Genomic DNA, 23,063 nt, shown 5'->3' with positions numbered 1-23,063 from the left:
TTCAACCACTTTGAAGGCCCTAGGCCTCCTAGAGGTAGATACTCCCAACCAGACGGACATGAACAATTTCTTTGTTACTTTCTTTGCCTTACGTCCTAACCAGCAGCACAAGTAACGAGTTCTCCCCTGTGAAACTGGTAGGACAGGTGGAATTTTTATTGATCAAAATTACTACCAAGACAATTAAACAATTAACCCACCCCCTATAAAGGGACGCCTGCCCCTAAACCAGTGCTTTATCTGTCCTGTGGACTGAGGACAGGTTCAGGCGCTGCCTGTTACCTTATTGATTCGTTTGCTGCCAAGTCTTGGTCCTTGTGGCCCGTTTTTTTCCTAATTTCGTCTGGGTTGCGGCCTCTGCCGCAGTCAGATGGAGCGGGGGGGCCTGTTGGCACCCCTATATGCTGGCGATATCCCTCTAGGCTCGGCCTGTACTCGGCCGCGGTCCCGGCTGTGGCGCTCGGCGTTTGGCGCGCCATACCTGGAAGTGCGTCAGATGACGACTTCCGGGTCAGCGGTGCGCGCATCTTCGGTGGCTATTTTAGCTGCGCTTCGGCCCCTGGTGTGCCTAAGCTGTATTTTTGCCCCAGATTTTATTCATATAATCAGGGGGGGGGGCCCTTCTGTTTAATTTTTATAAATAATGTAGTGACAGTGGGTCACTTCCGCCGGGGGGGGATGAAGTCTGTTAGCTATAAAAGCTCAGCAGACGCAAGACTCTCCCTCTCTGCCTGCAGTGAGTCTATTCTAAACTACTTCCCAAGTTGTTTTTCAGATGGCGTCTCCGAATGGTGACCAGCATGGGAAATCCTCCCATAAACAGAAGCACCTAACTTGTGCCAACTGTGAGATGCCGATGCCGGACTCCTATGAATACAATAGGTGTCCTTTATGCCATTCTCCTCCGACGCAACCCTCAGGTGGTGGAGGAACCTATCAGATGGGAGGTCCTTGATTTAACCTCGTTGGATCACGTTGACCACAGACGCCTCCCTTCTAGGTTGGGGAGCCCATCTGGGGGAGAATCCAGTACAAGGTACCTGGAGTCCGCAGGAGAGGCTTCTCTCATCCAATCTGAGAGAATTGAGAGCAGTTCGTCTCGCTCTCTACCACTTTGTCCCTTTTATCCGCAGGAAGAGTCCGCTCGGACAATATGACGGTAGTCACTTACAGACAGGGAGGCACAAGATCTCAACCTCTCCTCCAGGAAGTTGGTTTAATTCTTGCTTGGGCAGAAACCAGTCTATCCCACCTTTCGGCTGTTCACATCAGAGGGAATCTCAACATAGTTGCAGATCAGCTGAGTCGGGGTCTGCCAGTTCCAGGTGAATGGTCATTGAACAGAGAAGTTTTCACCCAGATCCCACTCTGGTGGGGTGTTCCAGAGATCGACTTGATGGCGACTCGCTTGAACGCCAAGGTGGACAGATTCTGCTCCCTCTACAAGGAGGACAATCCTCTGTCCATAACATGGAGGTTCAGGCTAGCTTACATATTCCCTCCAATTTCCATGATACCGAGGGTATTGACGAAAATCAAGCAAGACCAGACCCCAGTCATTGCGATAATACCATTCTGGCCGAAGAGGTCTTGGTTCACCCAGCTCATGAAGATGAGTCAGGGTGCATATTGGAGACTTCCCCTAACGCAGGACCTTGTGTATCAGGACACAGGTACCTGCCTAGATCTGAGGATACTCAGTCTGACAGCCTGGAGATTGACAGGTCCCTACTAGAAGCTAGACGGCTTTTTGCAGAGGTCTTGAGAACCATTTCACACTCCAGGGCGGAGTCTACAAACAAAGCTTACTCAAGGATATACAAGATCTTCCTTCAGTGGTGTGCTGATAAAGAGGTTGTACCCTCAGATACTCCTCTTTCAGCTATTCTACAGTTTCTGCAGGACAGAATGGACAAGGGTCTAAACCCGTCAACGCTCAAAGTTCATACCAGTGCACTTTCTGCCTTTTTAGGCAGACCTTTAGCTCAAGACCCCCTACTCAGGAGGTTCCTCAAAGGAGCCGAAAGATTAAAACCTAGGATCCTGAGACCTATCCCTGGATGGGATTTATATGTGGTTCTGAAGGGGCTATCCTCTCCCCCCTTTAAACCCTTAGAAAATGTGGACCTTAGATTTTTATCTTTGAAGGTCACATTTCTACTGGCCATAACTTCGGCCAAGAGGATTGGAGAACTTCAGGCTTTAACGGCCGCTGAGCCTTATACCCTCTTACTCCAGGACAGAGTTCTGTTGAGGTTTCTACTGACCTTTGTCCCCAAGGTACCATCGTTTAGAAATACTAATCAGACCATCACCTTACCGGTTTTATGTCCCTCTCCCTCATCTCCAGAGGAAGAAGCCCTCCATTCCTTGGACATTTCAAGAAATCTCAGAATCTATCTGAACAGAACTGCGGACTTCAGAAGATCCAAACACCTGCTGCTGTCCTTGTTGGGGAAAAACAAAGGTCTAAAGGCCTCTAAACCCTCTTTGAGTAGATGGGTAAAAGAGGCAATCCATGAAGCTTTTCTAGCTCAGGGGTTGGCTCCTCCATCCTTTGTCACTGCACACTCTACAAGGGCAGTATCTACTTCGTACGCAAATCTGTGCTGCAGCCATTCTCAGTGCTGCCCTCTCATTAAAAAAAAAAAAAAAAAAAGGAACGGGGAACCCTCCCAATTTGTCTGTTGCTCCTTGCTAGGTCCCCACTTGTGCTGCTGGTTAGGACGTAAGGGAAGCGTTAATTTTAACATAAATTTGTTTCCCCTTAGTCCTAACAGCAGCACACTAATTTCCCACCCTATTTATGTTTGTGTACTTGCTGATAAAGCACTGGTTTAAGGACGGGCGTCCCTTTATAGGGGTGGGTTAATGGTTTAATTGTCTTGGTAGTAATTTTAATCAATAAAAATTCCACCTGTCCTATCAGTTTCACAGGGGAGAACTCCCCACTTCTGCTGCTGTTAGGACTAAGGGAAAACAAATTTACGATAAAATTAACGCTTCCTTAGAATGAATATTTCCCTCTTCCTTCTTCTTCTTGTCAGAGGAGGAAAACAGTTTATCCTGACCGGGGTTGTTGCACCTGGCAATACTTTGCATTTTCCTGAAAGAAGAGAGACTGACTCCTGTCATCTGGATCTTCAAATCAGTCAGCACTGCAGAGATGGTTCACAGCGAGGTCACGGGGGCGACATTCTGGCACCTTAGTAATTCCTAGCTATAGGACAAGACATATATCAGATTCCTTGCAGCAAGGTGCTTTCATTTGGAAGTTGTCTTCCTTACCTCTAAACCTCTGTCACCAGGACCTGCTGAAGAAAATACATTAGTTAAAAATGTATAACAAGAAAGGGAAAAAACATATAAAATTATACAACCAAGTGAACTGCTATCAAAGAAGCAGCGCAGCCCAATGTTCAGACTGGACAGTGTGAACAGGACCAGAGAGGTGAAGCTTCATCTGTACCACGCTCAACAAAAGGAACCGACCTCCCAGACGTACAGGCTTTTATAGGGATACAGACATTGATCTTCTCAGGAATACGTATCTGAGGAACTTCCATCCCAACATGTGTCCCAAGAGACACTAAGTCAGGCTGCCCAGAGGGGGGAGAATTACTGCAAACAGATGGACAATAGCAGCAGCTTCCGGGGTCCAGAAACCAGTATTACTACAAACTTCCATCTGTCCTCCTAGTAGACGGGGCAGGAATACCCCCTTATAGTGCTGCTGGATAGGACGTCAGGGCAGCGTCCTCTCCTGATAATCACCTGCTCCATTTACAGGCATCGATCCCCTCCACAGTACAGGGATGAGCAATGGCTGCCGCTCTCACTCCTCCCCATACAGAATCATCACTGTTCACACTGCACAATCTGCTGCCCAGAGACGTCTGAGGCGTCTGCGGCTCCATTACACGGAGGGAGCGTTGGTATGAACCCTGGGTCCTCTTCAGACCTGCACTCGCGGGAACAACTACATTTCAGTCTTTTATGTCGTCCATATGAGAGGTGACCACAGACTGTTATATATCAGAGAACTACAACCCCCAGCATGTCCAGAATGTTATATTTCAGAGAACTACAACCCCCAGCATGTCCAGCATGTTATATATCAGAGAACTACAACCCCCAGCATGTCCACTGTTAAGTACCTGAGAACTACAACCCTTAGCATGTCCAGACAATAATCTATCAGAGGTGAGAACTACAACTCCCAGCATTTTTCCAGTTCTGTAGGAAAAATATCATAAACACCTTCTCCATGCAAGGATCAGCCCTCTCATGTCACATGACCACAACTACAGCTCTTCCTCCATCTTATCTCCTCTCTACAGCTGACCCCGCCCCCTACACTGATCACATGATGGTGACATCATCAAAGGTCCTTCACACCCTATTCTCAAACCTGCTGAGCCCCACCTCCCATAGAATCACATGACAGTGACATCAGCCCAGGTCCTTCACCACCTCTTCTCCCCATTGCTGAGCCCCGCCCCCTGCACTGATCACATGATGGTGACGTCACCCCAGGTCCTTCAGCTCTGGCAATGCAGCAGATACTGGGCAGGTCCTTCACCACCCCTTCTACTCTCCACTGCTGAGCCCCGCCCCCTGCACTGATCACATGACGGTGACGTCACCCCAGGTCCTTCAGCTCTGGCAGTGCAGCAGATACTGGGCAGGTCCTGGTCGGTAGTCAGGGCTCTTGTTCTCTCTGGTATCAGCCATTCCTCCAGCCTGCAGGTAAGATGAGCTGTGAGGAGACAGTGTGGTGGAGAGCTCAGACATGTCACCTCTGGAGATTCTCCTCCATTACACACAAGGAATCCTTCTCCTCTCCTCAGCTTAGTATGATGGGGGAGGAGTAGTGGAGGTTGTCATCATTCGCTGTCCCCTGACTGTCCTGGTGAGTGGCCCCTGCCTCCAGGAGGAGAATGAATGGAGCGGGGCCCGGCCTGAGCTCAGCTCTCTCCAGTCTCTTCTCTAGGAGTTCTGGACACAGCTGAGCACAGCCCAGAGGTGGGACCTGCATCTACCAGACATTTATCTCCTGTGGAGCCACCAGAGATCTCCATGTTGGGGCCCCTGGAATCCATGTGGTGGGGGCTCTGAGAAGCGGGGCCCCTCCAGGCTCAGGAAGTGCGGTTCTGGAGGTGACATCTGGTCTTGTCCCCTGGATGATTTCTTCTCCTCTTCTCATAAAGGCGCCTGCAGTACTAGAAGCCTCCAGCTCCTCCAGTTCTCTCCTCTTCTCCTGAATGACCACCAAGGATGGACAGGAAGGAGATCAGCAGAAGAATATTAGACCTCACCTTGGAGATCATCTCCCTGCTGAGCGGAGAGGTAAACTTTTCTAGATTTCTCTCCTCTGTATTGTATTCTGTAACAAGTCAGACATCGGGAAGGAGAATCCATCATAGGAAGTGATAGGAAGAGTCCAGGGTCCTGGAGAACGGCCTCCAGACCTTCCAAGTGACGGAGAACCTGAAGATCAGACCCCAGTATGGTGAGTGATGTGTCATGTGACCAGTGACCAATAGTCATGTTGTAGGAGCCATGAGGAGGTAAGTAGGCACGTTGTACAAGGAGGAGAGGACGGAGGAGAGCACATGGCCCCTGAAGGGTTTATTCTCTAAGTGTCTCTCTCCATCCACAGGAGTACACAATAGTGAAGAAGACATCGGGGGACGGTGTGACTCCCATCATCCATCTCCAGGAGTCAGGAGGGCGGAGCAGGACCCCTCCCCCCATCACAGAGCCTCCCCCTCACCCCCTGATACATGAGCAGAAGATCCTAGAGCTCACCCACAAGATGATGGAGCTGCTGACTGGAGAGGTGACACTGCTGGGAATGCTGGGAAATTCTCCAGTAACAGCACTGGAGGGGTCTGGGTGATGACGGTGTCATTGTGTTGTCAGGTTCCTATAAGGTGTCAGGACGTCACTGTCTATTTCTCCATGGAGGAGTGGGAGTATATAGAAGGACACAAGGATCTGTACAAGGAGGCCATGATGGAGGAGCACCAGCCTCTTATATCACAGGGTAAGAGCCATCATGTGCAGTGTGTACACGTGTGTGCAGTGACATGTAATGGAGGAGCATCAGCCTCTTATATCACAAGGTAAGAGCCGTCATGTGCAGTGTATACACGTGTGTGCAGTGACATGTAATGGAGGAGCACCAGCCTCTTATATCACAGGGTAAGACCCGTCATGTGCAGTGTATACACGTGTGTGCAGTGACATGTAATGGAGGAGCACCAGCCTCTTATATCACAGGGTAAGACCCGTCATGTGCAGTGTATACACGTGTGTGCAGTGACATGTAATGGAGGAGCACCTGCCTCTTATATCACAAGGTAAGACCCGTCATGTGCAGTGTATACACGTGTGTGCAGTGACATGTAATGGAGGAGCACCAGCCTCTTATATCACAAGGTAAGACCCGTCATGTGCAGTGTATACACGTGTGTGCAGTGACATGTAATGGAGGAGCACCAGCCTCTTATATCACAAGGTAAGAGCCGTCATGTGCAGTGTATACACGTGTGTGCAGTGACATGTAATGGAGGAGCACCAGCCTCTTATATCACAAGGTAAGAGCCGTCATGTGCAGTGTATACACGTGTGTGCAGTGACATGTAATGGAGGAGCACCAGCCTCTTATATCACAAGGTAAGACCCATCATGTGCAGTGTATACACGTGTGTGCAGTGACATGTAATGGAGGAGCACCAGCCTCTTATATCACAAGGTAAGACCCGTCATGTGCAGTGTATACACGTGTGTGCAGTGACATGTAATGGAGGAGCACCAGCCTCTTATATCACAAGGTAAGAGCCGTCATGTGCAGTGTATACACGTGTGTGCAGTGACATGTAATGGAGGAGCACCAGCCTCTTATATCACAGGGTAAGAGCCGTCATGTGCAGTGTATACAGGTGTGTGCAGTGACATGTAATGGAGGAGCACCAGCCTCTTATATCACAAGGTAAGACCCGTCATGTGCAGTGTATACACGTGTGTGCAGTGACATGTAATGGAGGAGCACCAGCCTCTTATATCACAAGGTAAGAGCCGTCATGTGCAGTGACATGTAATTGAGGACTACCAGTCGCAAGTTTGTGTGAAGTGAAAAGAAATTGATACACGGTGTGACGAATACCGTACCCCGACTGACGTCAGACGTCAACTACGTGACGTTACGCCCTCCTGGAGGAGCAGGTAAGGTCAGCTTGGTACAGTGTTCACAGACTCCTCCTGTCCACGCGGGCACAGAGAGGCTGAGGGAGCCTTTTCACTGCCCCAGTAAAACAGCGCATTCTCAGCCCGGAAAGATTGCCTCCAGTTTCTCGTTTGATATAAGCGCGGGTCGCTAACCCGCGGTAGCGTATAACTAGGCCGAAACACGGACGTGGGGATTCGTGATCGAGATACCAGAACAGCTTAAGATTAAATTATATATTTAATTGCCTTAAAGAGGACCTTTCACCGATTTTGACCCTATGAACTAAGTATACATACATGTGGAGCGGCGCCCGGGGATCTCTCTGCACTTACTATTATCCCCGGGCGCCGCTCCGTTCTCCTGCTATGCCCTCCGGTATCTCCGTTCCCTAAGTTATGGTAGGCGGAGTCTGCCCTAACGCTGGCCAATCGCATTGCAGAGCTCACAGCCTGGGAGAAAATAACCTCCCAGGCTGTGAGCTCTGCGCTGCGATTGGCCAGCGCTAGGGCAGACTCCGCCTACCATAACTTAGGGACTGGTATCTCCGCCTACTATAACTTAGTGAGCGGAGATACCGGAGGGCATAGCGGCAGAACGGAGCGGCGCCCGGGGATAATAGTAAGTGCAGTGAGATCCCCGGGCGCCGCTCCACATGTCTGTATAGTTAGTTCATAGGGTCAAAATCGGTGAAAGGTCCTCTTTAAGGGCTCACTAGACATAACACAATATACACAGAGAATATGTACAGTGGTCTGAGGTTACAAATACAGGTGATATAGGTACAGTGTTAAGCAGAACAATAAGTCAGTTTACCAGATATAGGAGTCCTTTGGGTTGTGATGAGTTCTTAGCTGTATTCACATTGGTGGCAGTGATGGCAGCAGGTTGCAGGTCCCTCTAAACACATGACATGATGTGACCCCCTTTCAGAGAAAAGACACTCCCTCTTGCTGGCACAAGCCTTTTAAACTTTAGACGGCCCTCCTCTTCCCGCCTCTGGGAAGGGTCCCCCCTCCCTGCTGATCCTGGCAGCTCAATGACCCACAAAACCCTTTAGTGTTCATAGCTCCAGACCAGAAGGTCACAGGTAGATGGTTCTGAGACCAACGGATCCGCCTGGGTTCCGGCTACCAGTAGAGTCCAAACCTGGTACCGTTGTGTGGTTTCTGTGGGAAGATATGTATATCTCCCTTTTCTGGCCTGCCACCACCAGACTATGACCATGGGCCTGTTCATCGTGGCCGCAGGGACACTAATATGTATCTGATTTATGTATGTAATGCAGGGGCGATTCATAATTCCTTATGAACTACCGGTTCCAACCTGTCTGATAATCTGAGTAAAGTGGTGAATGGCTTAGACCTCATGCTGAGAGATTCTTCCTGTTACACCAGCTTGGTTCCTGGCTGACTGGAGGATGTGTGAATTTGTAAACAAGTGGCTTGCTTGAAGCCAGGACCCCTGTGGAGTTCACTACCTCTGCTATCTGACAAGCAGAGGGTTGAAGTGAGAACTTATTTTGCATGTACACTGACCATATTCCTCACACCTCTCCCTTTTAGAGGGCGCTAGTGGAAGCACATCCCTGTGTTTCCCCGTGCGCCCACCCGCACCCTCTCTGGTGACAAAGTGGTATGGCTGGAGGGCAAGACTCCTGCGTACCCACATCCCATTAGTTTTTGGCCAATAGAGTCCCCCCGACTGAGTATGACACTGTGGCCGAAATTACTGGCGTCGGTCGGTACTATAAACGGCCGCGTGAAGTCGGCTGCTTGTAGCACCGGGAAGCTGGAAAGGGCGTCCTTCAGCGCCTGGAAGGCCGTCTCTCAATCGGTTGTCCAATCGAATGCGGAGGGCAGCTTCTTCCTGGTGCTGTCCGTCAGGGGCCTCGCCAGGCTACTATAGTGGGGCGCGAACTCCCTATAGTACTCAGCGGTGCCCAGGAAGGACATCACCTGGTTTTTGTCCCGGGTTGGGGTGAGCCAGGATGCGCTGGCATCCACTCTCCCAGGCTCCGGTTCCAAAGCTTCCCCGCCTACCCGGGGCCCATCGCTTATGCCCAACTGGCACTTTCCTGGTGTAAGGGTCAAGCCTACCTGGCAGATCTGCTCCAGATGCTCTCGGGGATCCTCCCATGTAGGACCGAAGATGGTAATGACCTCCAGGTACACGGCCGCGTACTCTTCAAGTCCCTTAAAGCAGCGTGGATTCATACAATCCAAAGGGGGTGATAAAGGCAGAGCGTTCCCGCGTCTCACGGGTCAGGGGAATCTGCCAATACCTCCGGCTCAGATCCATGATGGTCAGGTACTGGGCCCCGGCCAACTGATCGAGTAGGTCATCGATGCGTGGCATTGGGTACGCATCAGTGACCGAGACAGCGTTGAGTTCCCTGTAGTCCACGCAGAACTGGGTGGTCCGGTCCTTCTTTGGGATGAGGACCACCGGCGATGCCCAAGCGCTGTTGGATGCCTGGATGACCCCCAGCTTCAGCATCTCGTCAACCTCCTGGCGCATGTGCTGCTGCACCTCCAAGGAAACCCGATATGCTGATTGCCGGATTGGGGGATGATCCCTCGTATCCATGTGATGGACGGCCAACTCTGTCCTTCCAGGCTTGTTGCTGAACAACTCCCGGAAGGGGTGAAGGGTGGCGCACAGTTGGGACCTTTGGTCCTTCAATAGATGTTGGCCCACCTCCACACCTTCGATGGAACACCCGCCTTCACCTGGGCGAGCATGTCCAGTTCTTCTGGAAGGTTGTAGACAGTGAGGGCACATGCCTCCCTCATATTTACGTGGAAGGCCTTGCGCCTTCCCCGGGCGTGGTCCAGGGTGACCAGGTACATCACGGTGTTGTGGCGCTGATGTGCGAGGTACGGGCCTTCCCAGGCCACCTGAAGCTTGTCCTGAGGTACGGGGACCAGTACCCATACCTTTTGACCCACCTGGGTGGTCCTCTCACAAGTGTTCTGGTCGTACTATCGCTTCTGGTCGGCCTGGGCCCGCTCCATATTATTGTGCACCAGCTGCGAGAAGGCCTGCATCTTTTTTCGGAAGCGCATGACATACTCGATTACTGACACTCCAGGGGTGGCTACATATCCCTCCAAGGCCTCTTTCACCAGAGCCAGGGGCCCCCGCACACGTCGCCCGTACAAGAGCTTGAAGGGGGAGAATCCCGTGGAGGCCTGTGGGACCTCTCGGTAGGCAAACAGCAGATGTGGGAGGTACCGCTCCCAGTCACGCCCGTGGGAGTCAACCAACATCTTAAGCATCTGCTTTAAGGTGCCATTAAACCGTTTGCACAGGCCGTTGGTCTGTGGGTGGTATGGGCTGGTCACAAGATGTTGCACCTGTGTTTGCCTACAGAGGGACTCCATCAATTGCGACATGAACTGGGTCCTCCGGTTGGTGAGCATTTCCTGGGGAAAGCCCACTCTGGAGAAAATCTCCAGCAAGGCGGTGGCCACCTTGTTGGTCCGTATGGATGACAAGGCTACCCCGCCTTCGGGTACCGGGTGGTGTAGTCTACTACCGTTAATATGAAGCGTTTCCCGGAGCTGCTGGGAATGGATAGCGGTCCAATGAAATCCACAGCCACCCTCCTTAAAGGCTCTTCAATTATGGGCAGCGTTACCAGTGGAGCTTTGGGGCGCCGCCCCGCCTTCCACACCCGCTGGCAGGTGTCACATGAACGGCAGTAGGCAACCACATCGGCCCCCATCTTTGGCCAGTAGAAATGCTGGGCTAATCTGGCCTTCGTCTTAGCGACCGCTAGGTGTCCAGCCATCGGAATCTCATGCACAACCCGCAACAACTCTGTCCTGAACTGATAGGGTACCACTAGCTGTTAGTCCCTAGGCCCCCCCTCCGGTGAGCCCTGCTGGAACGTGACCAGGAACAGCCGTCCTTGGTCCCAGACCATCCGCTCGAGGTCTGAGTCCGAGAGGGGCTGTGCCGCCTGCTCCTTGAGAGCAGCCACTAACACTATCTGAAACCCCTGACCGGACGTGGCCAGAATGGACGAGACTGCCACGTCCCCTGTGAGGTCCCCGGGACCTGTCTCCTGTCCTCCATCTGACTCAGCAGCCACTTGGTCAGAAGGGGGAAATCCATCAGACCCCTGAGGGGCCTCTAGGGCCCCAGCACTCCCACTGCGCGTGATAGCAGCTATGGCCGCTGGTAGTGCCTGCTTCCCCTCGACTTCCGACTAAGTCGCCAGTCTAGACGGACTAACCTGGCCCTCGGACATCCCAGTTGTGGAGGAACCCTGCTCTGAGGCTTTACCTGGGAGCCCTACTTCTCTTGGGACAGCCCTGACCTCATTTGCACCCTCCTCCTCCTCCGCTGTCTGTCCCCTGCTTGTCCCCTCAGTAGCCACACCTGAGGACAACAGGTTCCAGCCTGCTTGCTGGCCACACCCTGGGTCCTCAGCACAGCTGGCATGAGTGAACCCCTCCCCCCGAGGGGAGAGGCACACATTATATCCCCATCAACAGGCATGTTATGTACAATAACAGTATCAACAGGGGTAGACAGGACCTCGGGGTGTCAGCGGATACGTACCTAGACACAAGCCGCCCCAGGTCCGTCCCAAGCAAAATATTGGCAGGGATATTTGAGGATACCCCCACCTCCCTTACTCCTCGACTGGCTCCCCAGTCCAAATAGACCTTGGTGCTGTAAGGGATCTTCCGGGCAATAAATCATGGGGTGCCACCAGTTCAGGCCGTACCAGGGTCATCTCAGCGCCAAAGTCTCTTAAGTCCCATGGCCGCGGCCTGGCCCATGGTGACCAGTTGAAAATTGTCAACGGACCTCCCACCACCACCACCCACACACAACACAGTGGACGGTTTCCGGGTCGATGACTGGGACGGGTCCCTCGGGTCTGGGGACACATGGCTTTGAAGTGTCCTGGCTGTTTACAGAGGTGGTAAAGTTGGTGTTCCCCCACCGACGTGGCTTCCGGTCATGGATGTACTGCTGGAGGTCCACCGGGCAATTCCACAAGAACTGTTCTGTGGCAATGAGCTCCTTCAGCTGCTGGACGGTGGAGAGCTTCAATCCCGTGGTCCATTGGTCGACCTGTCTCAGCAGGGCCCGCATGTGATCGGCCCAGCTCTGGGTTGAACCCTGCTGCAAACTTCTGAGCTTTTTGCGGTATGTCTCAGGGGTCAAATTGTATTACCGGACCAGAGCCTGCTTGATGTCCTCATAGCTCAGGATGGTTTGGCTGGGAGGGTACCCGAAGATTTCAAGGGCTTTTCTCCTGAGACGTGGTGTTAGGAATGGGACCCACTGGTCCTCCGGCAGCTGGTACTGATGGCAGGCAGTCTCAAACGCCAACAAAAAAGTGTCCAAGTCCCCATCTTTGTCCAGCAGGGGGAAGTCCTCCGCCCGCAGTTTGGGAATTTGGATCTCTGGAGACTCACATCAGGAGGGCTGCTGTAGTTGGAGCTGGTGCACTCGCAGCTGATGCTCACGCTCGGCCTGCTCACGACGTTCTCTTTCTGCAGCCTTTGTTTGTTCGTGATGTTCTGCAGCTGCCATGAGAATCTCATAGGCCGCCTGGTCTCTGACCTGGAAACAGTCCACGGCAGCTTTTAGGAGAGCAGCCGAGCCTGTCTGGCTGCGAGATGGGCAGGTGGAGTGAGGCCCACCGCCGGCAACTGGCTTCTTGGGAAGCTTTGGCTTTGCTCCCCCTCGCCTTGAAGAAAGTCTCCTTCCACCTCCTCTCGGCCCCCTATCTGGACTGTGTCCTCCCTGCCACCGCTCATAGCCTCGGCCATCTCCTTAGCCTTGCTTCTTGTGATGCTGGTCATCATTGCCACGGAAGATCACTGACACAGACTGCAACCTGATGCGCGCACACACACACCTTATTGTATTTGCGCTCAAACTGTCTAGTGTTGAGCTGATCTTAAGAGTCCAGCGGCAAAAGCTACTGCTGGTAGTCTTTAGTGTCTGGGAGTATGGGTCCCACACTCACACAAACTAGTATCTCGATCACACTTTGCTACCGCCAATATTTGACAAAAGCCGTGCCCCGACTGACGTCAGACATCAAGTACGTAGAGCCAGCAAGATACGGTATGGTCACGGGTTACCAAGGCGTGATGTTACGCCCTCCTGGAGGAGCAGGTAAGGTCAGTCTTGGTACAGTTTTCACAGACACCTCCTGTCCACACGGGCACAGAGAGGCAACAAGCTGAGAGAGCATTTTCACTGCCCCAGTGAAACAGTACGTTCTCAGCCCGGGAAGACTGCCACCAATTTCTTGTTTGATATAAGCCCGGTTCGCTAACGGGATTATAATAGGGTAAGAAACCAACCCGCGGTAGCGTATAAGTAGGCCGAAACACGGACGTGGGGATTTGTGATCGAGATACAAGACAGAACAAGATTAAAATATATATTCAATTGCCTTAAGGGCTCACTAGACATAACACAATATACACAGAAAATATGAACAGTGGTCTGAGGTTACAAAAACAGGTAATGGGGTACAACAGGGTTAAGCAGAACAATAAGTCAGTTTACCAGATATAGGAGTCCTTTAGGTTGTGATGAGTTCTTAGCTGTATTAACATCGACCCCTCCTCTTCCCGCCTCTGGGAAGGGTCCTCCTCCCTGCTGATCCTGGCAGCTCAATGACCCACAAAACCCTTTTAGGGTTCATAGCTCCAGACCAGAAGGTCACAGGGGGACGGTTCTGGGACCAACAGATCCGCCTGGGTTTCGGCTACCAGGTGCCGTTGTGTGTTTTCTGTGGGTATATATATATATCTCCCATCCCTGGCCTCCCACTGCCAGACTATGACCACGGGCCTGTTCATAGTGGCCACAGGGACACAAATATGTATCTGGTTTATGTATGGACTACATGGGCGGTTCATAATTCCTTATGAACCACCGGTTCCAACCTGTCTGATAATCTGAGTGAAGTGGTGAATGGCTTAGACGTCATGCTGAGAGATTCTTCCTGTTACACCAGCTTGGTTCCTGGCTGACTGGAGGACGTGTGAATTTGTAAACAAGTGGCTTGCTTGAAGCCAGGAAGTTCACTACCTCTACTATCTGACAAGCAGAGGGTTGAAGTGAGAACTTATTTTGCATGTACACTGACCAAGGTGAATTAAATGAAAAACATGGCTGCCATTAGACAATAATCCATATTCCTTACACATGGTTTTCAAAATTCTCAATAAATTAAAATCTGGCAAGTGTGGCATACATTTGTATTCATTCCTTTCCTCTGATACTCTAAATAAAATTCAGTGTGACCAATTCCCTTCAGAAGTCACATAATTAGTAAATATAATCCACCTATGTGTAATGTATTCTCAGTATATGTTAGAGAACATTTAGTGATTAAAACGCATCATGAAAACCAAGGAACACACCACACAGGTCAGGGATAAAGTTGTGGAGAAGTGTAAAGCAGGGTTAGCTTATAAAATAAAATATCCCAAGCTCTGAAAATCTCACAGAGCACGGCTCAATCCATCATCCAAACATGGAATAAGTATGGCACAACTTCAAACCTACCAAGACATGGCCGCCAACCTAAACTGACAGCCCAGGCAAAGAGAGCACCAATAAAAGAAGTGGCCAGGAGGCCTATGGTCACTGTGGAGGAGCTGCAGACATCCACAGCTCAGGTAGGAAAATCTGTCCACAGTACAACTATTAGTCATGCACTCCACAAATCTGGCATTTATGGAAGAGTGGCAAGAAGGTCATTTTTGAAATCAGTCATAAGAAGTCCTGTTTGCAGTCTGCCCCAAGCCATGTAGGGGATACAGCAATAATGTGGAAGAAGGTGCTCTGGTCAGATGAGACTGAGTTGAACTTTTTGGCCTAAATGCAAAACGCTATGTCACGAATGAAGCACAGTCACGAATGGGACCTACAAAGCAGTGTTCAAGTTGGTGAACAAGGTCTATGTCGTGAGAATGTGTAACCTAGAATCCTTCATCAAGGGGAAAGATGTCGACCATGCAACAGCGTTGCAAAATGTTTTTCAGTGGTATGTGCCCAGTTCATCTCAGAATATGGCAATTGAGCAGGTAGAGTGACAAAACTGGTAGCACTTCTCAATAGTTCCCCTGATCCTCCAAGCCAGTGGCATTTTTTGCCCTCTGGCCCTTAATGGGTCCTTGATGCTGAAGAAAGGGCTTTTTGAAGGTATCTGACCTTTGGATATATATTAAGACAGTACTTCTGCCATGAACGGAGTGCCATTCCTCTTGCTCCTGACCTTGTGGATTCTAAATCTAGGGAGGTCACTTGTATGTAAAGATCCTATAGTTAACTAAAATGCCTTGTAGAGGTAATGACAACTATCAAGATGATCTTGAAAATGATTTATCTGAGAGAAAAATCTTCGGATGATTTAAACTGATGGTTTGCCAGTGCAGCTGACACTAGGCAACCACAAGAATGTGCAGGCAATGAATGCTGGACTGAGATTCTTTAAGGCACTGAAACAAAAACCTTACATGAAGGTGGGTAGAAACCTTGTAACTGTGTCTTGATGATGGTGAATTGCACCATTAGTGATTTTATTTTTCAATACTTTCTACAAAAATATCCTGAGCCTTCAGACAGCTATTTTAGTGTTAATAACCTAAGTTGAAATCCTGGGTATAACAGGTTGTCCTTGCCAGCTTCCACACACTGAGATGTAACTTGTAGAGATAAAGATGAAGAAGACAACCCTTCTGTAAGTGAAGGCCCGAAATTTCGAGCAGGCTTCAGTAACTGTTCTTAGAGTGTGACCACAAAAACAGGAACCAGAGGAACCAGATGTCACGCCTTGCCCTGTGAATGTGCGGAGATCTGTCAGACTGGCTGCACATGTCTGACTTCTTAGTTTGTTTTGACTTGGGTTTGAGCTGGATCCACCTTCCCTCAGGTGTACTGGGTTTCATTGTTAGTGAGGCTATTTATCCATCCTTCCCCCAGTGGCCTATGCGGGTTATAGTTCTTTCCTGGGAACTCTTGATTTGTGGTGAATCGTCTCTCCTTTATTTCCCTTTGTGTGTTTTATCTAGGCCTCTAGGGAGACGCTTGCTTCCTCCTGGTTTGAAGAAGCCTCTTCCCTTTTCCCCGCTTACCTACCTATCGTGACACCAGGCCATGCAAGACCATCATGGGAGAATGCCTATGACTTCTGTTTGTCCTCCAGCCTCTTCCTGAGCACTCTCAGCAATAATGGAAGCTATACATACACCAGCTTCTCTTCCCAGCTGATCGATAAACTAACGCTAGAACATGGTGAGAGCAACACACAGAGCAAATTTGGATATCATAGTATTACCTCTCTAGTATTACCACAGCTGTTTTTTTTTGTTTGTTTCTCACTTCTTCACTATTCGATAGAAGTTGTAGAGTTGAGGCTCCACTCCTCTGGATAAAGCTCCTTGTAGCCTGTTTACTGAAATTAACCATTTGGTAAATTAGCTTGACTGAAGAAGCATTTGGTGGTTGTGAGGCTATGATTGGAAGTGAGCTAAGGCTAGCCTGAAAGCCCTGGATTTTTCAGGTTGGATGACGATCCCTTTTTATGACTCATATTGTGGACCCACAATCTGACTACATGTGCACCCAAGTCGCAGGCGAAGTCATCCATAGTGAGGACTTTTCTGAGGCTGGGGAATCAGGAAGTTGTCACGTAGCGGATGTTTGGGTTTTAGCCACCACTTCATACCTTGTTGAGTTAAAGGATATCTCCTAATGTTTCTTATGTAGGTGTCATGACCACCCCCATTTAAATCAGACTTATGACCGCCAGAACACCCCAGCGGAGAGAAAAAGCCCAACCGAGGGTGGACAGTGACAGGGGGGAGATACAGAATTACCCAGTCAATCCTGGACCCCCCTTATTTTCTGCTGCCACCACGTTTGTGAGTGAACGACTCTATAATTGTAGGGATAGGGGTTCGGACCACTCACAGATCAGCCCCGGTACCACGCTACAAGCTAACACCAATCGAGTCATAAAACAGTTATGTCTCTAATATCAGTCGACTATAAAACAGGTCTCTTCAAGGCGTACAAGTACTTTGCTGCAGTGTGGCTTAGAGCGATAAGAGAGAGACAATTTAAAAGATATAAAAATATCTTTTACTTTAAGTAACACAGAAGTGAAACAAACAATGCATACAAAAATTTACAGAAAAAGATTATAATAGCAAGCTGGGAAGCATGTGGAAAATAAACAGAGATAAAAAGAGAAATTACTATCTTGGACTTTGCCTATGCAAAATCCAGGCACAAAACTTACGTTCCAACGGACAGCCTATCGGCGATGTGACCACAGGGCAAAAAGCTCTCCTCTCCCATTGCGCACTGACTTTTATGCCCCATTTTGTGGGAGGGTAAGGGGGGTTGGCCCAGCCAATCGCTGGCCAAGGGCTGCACGGTGGGTGTTCCTGAAGGAGGGTTTGGGAGGGCTTGTTCGCCCCTCCCTGCTGCTGGCCAGGCCAGTTTTCCCGATTAAAAAAAAAATGGCTCATAACTTTGCCGGCGTAATAAATATGAAAAATCGGGCGATTCGAGAGGTGCATTTTGAGCGTAGCTACATTTTTGTGTCATAATTCCATATAGCCCCAATATGCTTTTTGGGGTTCTCAGAGCACGGTTCACATGTCTCTCCTTATTCGCTCCCCCCTACCAGCTCTCTCTGCTTCTGATGTGTAAATTGACCAGGCAGAAAGGAAGGGGGCAACTAGCATGTGTTTAACTTTCGTGGTTTCAAAGTGGCCAGGAGACCAATGGTCTGGGGTTTGTCCTTTGAAGATGTCCGAGGTGTGAGGTGATCTCAGCAGGGGGTGATTAAAGGTCTGTGGACTACAAAGGGCTACAGGAACGGCCATATATGGACGTCCTGTTCCCTGGCTAGAAGCGGTTAATTTTTCAAACTGACAGTCAACCGGATTCTACTCATAAAACATTTTTATGATAAGATCCGAACAGGGACGTGACATCGTGTCACAGTAGGCTCTTGAGGCATCTGTTCCAAGGTGTGTATATTGTCTTGGAGAAAGTGGACATGAGGTATTTTGGCTCCTGAGTTAGGACTAGCTCCCTAGTAATTGATCCATCAGAAGGGAGCCTGTCAGAAACCTGGCTCCTAGCTACAGCCTGGGAGAAGAAGAAACGTAGAAGGGCAGACAAGTAACGTGTAGATGAAGAATGCCCACATTTGTGTGCACTACGAACATGGGAATTTCCCATGTATTGTGGGCAGAATAATGTTTTCCCTTTTAAACACATGACCGATTGAAAAGTCCTTTTCTTTCATTTACTGTTTCTGAAGAGGACACTTATTCTAATATTCTAATACTTTTCCAGAAACAAAACAAAACCCCGTTCACCAGTTCCAGACTGCTTCACTGCTCTGCTTCAATGTGCTTACATATCTAAATAAGTTCAGCATGAAAAAAAACTTTTCCTTTTGTTAGTAAATCCATCTTTGGACTCCTCACTGCTTTTACCACTTAATACACTTCCAACGCGTTTCTGATGCACACTGTGTCCTTAGTCATGACACTAAATTTTCAGATCTGCAGTGACTATTAAGTCACTGTGTGCTTGTGTCTCCACAGATGGATCCATGAGGAGAAATCCACCAGAGAGATGTCCCCCTCCTCTGTTTTCCCAGGCCTGTCCAGAGGAGAACATCCCAGAGAATCCTCAGGTAAATGGAGCTGAGCCCTATACACATCTATATAGGGGGGTCCTGCAGTCATAGAGGGGTCATAGATTGTGGGAGTCTCTTATGTGGATCTGTTAGATGTCTGCTGTATTGTGCTGAATTGTTACAGATGACAAACCAGATGGAAGATCTGATTATTATTAAAGTGGAGGATGAAGAAGAGTGGATGATCGGCGATCCCCCGTGTAAGAGTGATGTGGAGGATGACATTCCTGGAGATGTCACTACAGGTATGTAATCATGAATGGGGAAAGTGACTTCAGATTTTGTCCTTGGTGCCTTCAGGGCAGGAGGAGAATCTGATCACTGGCTGCTGCGCCGCTCTTTGATTGGAGAAGTCCCAATCACATCATGAAGGGTTCTCCTTATCCAGCTGATGACGATCTCTGATCAGATTCTTCTCTGATCCTGACTGTTCCTGCAGTACATGCCGGACAGTCATATCCACATCCAGATTGCGGCATAAAAGTTATTTATGCTGCAATTTGCAATTTTATTTTTTCCCCCCCGCTCACACCAGGTCTAAAAAAGGGTGTGTGGTGGGACATTCATTTTTTTCTATTCCTGTTTTAGGCCTAGAAAATGGTCTAAATGTAAGACAGCAAGGAAGCTGGTTTACATTTAGACCGGTGGTGGAAACGTTGCAGTTATGTAGAAGCTGGCGCCTCTACATAACTTCGGCAGATCCACCACCAGCTAAAGGGGTTATTAAGACACTGGTCTTAATAAGTGACTCCCTATATTTCTCCTTCCTACCAGATCCATTTCCAGCCTAATTGGAATATTATTATGTATTTTGTGTATTATTTGGTTTAAAAAAATATTACAAATTCAAATTTTGATATAAATAGGAAATCCCAGTAGGAATTCTGAAGGAAACTTCATGTTACCACTAAATTATAATGAAGATGAAGATATCATGCAGCGCTCTTCAGGAGAAAACCTTAATGTACATCCAGGACTTCAAAGTACAGATCTATTATATAATCCCCTTAATCATCAAGAACCTTTTCCTGACCAATCACAGATTGTTACCACAACTAAAGGTCAGAAAGGGGATAAAGGGTTTCACTGTGTTAAAGAGTTCACAAAAAGCTCAGGCCTTTCTACAGACAGAAGATTTCACACAAAGGAGAAGCCATACTCCTGTTCAGAATGTGGAAAATGTTTTGCAGATAAATCAAATCTTGTTAGACATGAGAGAATTCACAGAGGAGAAATGCCGTATTCATGTTCAGAATGTGGAAAACGTTTTACAGAAAAATCTAATCTTGTTAGACATGAGAGACGTCACACAGGAGAGAAGCTGTATTCATGTTCAGAATGTGGGAAATGTTTTTCAGATACATCAGGTCTTGTTGCACATAGGAGAAGTCACACTGGAGAGAAGCCATATTCATGTTCAGAATGTGGGAAATGTTTTACAGATAAATCATGTTTTGTTAGACATGAGAGAAGTCACACAGGAGAGAAACCATATTCATGTTCAGAATGTGGGAAATGTTTTACAAGGAATTCAAATCTTGTTAAACATGAGAGAATTCATAGAAGAGAGAGGCCATATTAATGTTTAAAAACTGGGAAATGTTTTACAGAAAAGTCACATCTTGTTACACATGTGATAAGTCACACAGGAGAGAAGCCGTATTAATGTTTAGAATGTGGGGAATGTTTTACAGATAGATCTTGTTAGTTATGCGACAAGTCACATAGGAAAGAAAACAAATTCATGTTTAGAATGAGGAGAATGTATAGATACATCAGATCTTTTTAGACATGACGTGACCTGCAACCATAATTTTTTAGTATCTTTATTAATTTTCATGAGCAAAATTCAAAAATAAACCATTTAATTATCAACAATTAATAATTAACAATACAATACAACCTCCCTGAAACAATTGAGACAACCTATAGAGGTATCAGAAAGACACTGAGTGCCTGTATTTTGTATGCAGCAATACATTTATTAAGGGAGGGAAAGCCTGTGCCGCCTACGAATTCTAGGAAAAGGAAATTTCATTGAGTAATTTTTGGATTTCCTGATAGTCCTGCGGCAGCATAGCATACAGTGGGACTTAAAAAGTAATATTATTTGGGAGGGGGGTACTGTACTTGAAGTCGCCAACTGTAGCACTCTTCTGCTGCTATAACATCCAGACAATAGTGTCTGGTGAACGTTGAGGACGGGGCCCATATTGCCGCAATGCAAATTCATCCAAAAGACACCTGAGCCAGTTCAGCCAAGGAAGAGGAAGTGGACCGGGTGGAGTGCGCTTTAACTTGCAATGGAGACCGCAGATTCAAAATGTCATAGCAGTAGTCAATGGTTGCCTTTTTACCGACTTGCAATGGATGCTTTACTGGTCTTCTTGCCCTTATTAGGTCCTTGGAACTGTAGGAAGAATTTTTCTGCCTTCCTAATTGTTTCTGTCTTTAGGATGTAAATAAGAAAAGCCTTTCTGACATTCAGGAAATGACAGTTTATTTGATCATTGTGAATGGAATCAGAGGCAAAAACAGACAAAGAGATCTCTTGATGAATAAGAAGTGGAGGCAACTTTTGGAATGAAACCAGGCATGGTACGCAGAACTAGACAATCTCCAAGATCTCTGCAGTATGGTTCTCTACAGGATAGTGCTTTTAACTCAATAACAGGTTTTGCAGATGTGATGGCTATTAGAAATACTGTTTTAGAGGTCAACATTTTTAGAGAGGCATCTTCCATAGGCTCAAATGGATGCATGGCAAGGGATTTAAGTACAGTTGAAAGATCCCAGGATGGCAAAGACGGATGAAAACTGGTTTGAGATTTCTAAGAGCTTTAAAAAAAAAAAAAGTTCTGACTAAAGATTGACCTGTAAATTTCCCTTGTAATTTGGCATTGATAGCTGTAAATAGACTTTAGGAGTGTTGAGTTTCAGCCCTTTATCAAACCCCTTTTTAGTGGTGTCAAGTGCCCGAGGCCCAAGGCAAAGCTCCGGGACGTCTAGCAAACAGGAAACAGGCAAAAACAGACCAGGGATCAACAGAGTACTTTATTACACATGTAATAAAAGAACATGACAGTAAAGCAGGTTAAGCAGTAGTGGTAGCACTACCACAGAACCAAGTGCACCAGCAGACCAGAGGCAAACCCAGAGGCGGAGAGCCAGTGAGCCTTGTTCTTCACAGAGGTGGTGGTGGGGATGAATTGGGCCGAGGTCTGACTGGTCTGTTGTTGTTGTTGCTTTGTCTGCTCTCCGTACCTGTCCTGTGATTATGTTGATGTTGTTATCCTTGTCCATGCCTTGCCTGTTCTTCTGTTCCTGTTCTGTGTCTGAGTCCACTCTGTTCAGCCTGGCAGTGTTCTAACTGCATATGATAGCCTGGCAGTGCCGACTGCTTCTGATCTAGTCTGTTCCTTGTCTGTCCAGCAGTGTCTTACTGCTCCTGCGTTTGTCCTTCCTTCTTGAGAGGGTCCCTGGGTTCTTATCTCACCGTTCCGAGTCCTAGGATATCAGTCAAAACACGTCCAGGATGCTTGGAAGGTGAGATCCTTCTTTTAGGAAGATAAAGGCGAGTTGATACACCATGTCTGGTGTCCATGCAATGCTCCCATCATACCAGAGGTGATGAGCTGGATTCTGGAGACATCCAACCCCTCCTAAACAAGTTATAAAGGACTACAAATTATTGTTCATTCTCTGGTTAGGAACCTCCCTGCTGACAAAAGGGGCCAGAGAGTCTGCAGTCCCCTGTCCTGAAGTGTGATCAGCAAACGGGCCCATCCTTGTTAGCATCTCTGTGCTAACTATCTCCGGGGAAGCAGTTTGGCTGTTTCCGAGGTATGAGGCAGACAGCTCGACTCTCTCTATGCAGTCTTAAACCAATTCATAAATCAATTACCCCCAACATGGCTGCTGGCAGGGGTGTTGCTAGGGTCTCAAAAGATTCGGGGCCTAAGCCCCAATAAATGTTGCCCCTCTTCCCCCCCACACACCGCATTTTGCTGTATACAGCAGCACATACCTGTCACATCCAGGGCCTCCAGGTGACGTCTCCTCTGACGTAGATCTTCTTTGTCATCATCTCCATTTGGTCCGTACAACTTTTCAGCT

General features: G+C 48.4%; 1 protein-coding gene across 4 annotated transcripts; it reads left to right on the top strand.

Annotated features, from left to right (window-relative positions):
• The first annotated feature begins 5,997 nt into the window (after window positions 1-5,997).
• LOC120992080 (gastrula zinc finger protein XlCGF71.1-like) lies at window positions 5,998-20,539 on the top strand. Of its 4 annotated transcripts, none has more exons than XM_040420829.1 (4): window positions 5,998-6,049; window positions 18,853-18,944; window positions 19,072-19,192; window positions 19,814-20,539. In XM_040420829.1, the coding sequence occupies exons 1-4, from the start codon at window positions 6,016-6,018 to the stop codon at window positions 20,527-20,529; spliced, it is 963 nt and encodes a 320-aa protein (XP_040276763.1). In that variant the 5' UTR covers window positions 5,998-6,015; the 3' UTR covers window positions 20,530-20,539. The 4 variants fall into 4 exon arrangements, with proteins under 4 accessions (XP_040276763.1, XP_040276762.1, XP_040276765.1 ...); XM_040420828.1 differs by having other exon boundaries at window positions 6,001-6,049; window positions 18,817-18,944; XM_040420831.1 differs by lacking the exons at window positions 5,998-6,049; window positions 19,072-19,192 and adding an exon at window positions 16,509-16,519 and having other exon boundaries at window positions 18,817-18,944.
• Window positions 20,540-23,063: the final 2,524 nt, after the last annotated feature.

This window comes from Bufo bufo, chromosome 2 (assembly GCF_905171765.1).
Source record: "Bufo bufo chromosome 2, aBufBuf1.1, whole genome shotgun sequence".
NCBI classification, from domain to species: Eukaryota; Metazoa; Chordata; class Amphibia; order Anura; family Bufonidae; genus Bufo; species Bufo bufo.
The sequence above is the reverse complement of the archived record's forward strand: the minus strand, read 5'-3'. Positions and strand labels throughout refer to the sequence as shown.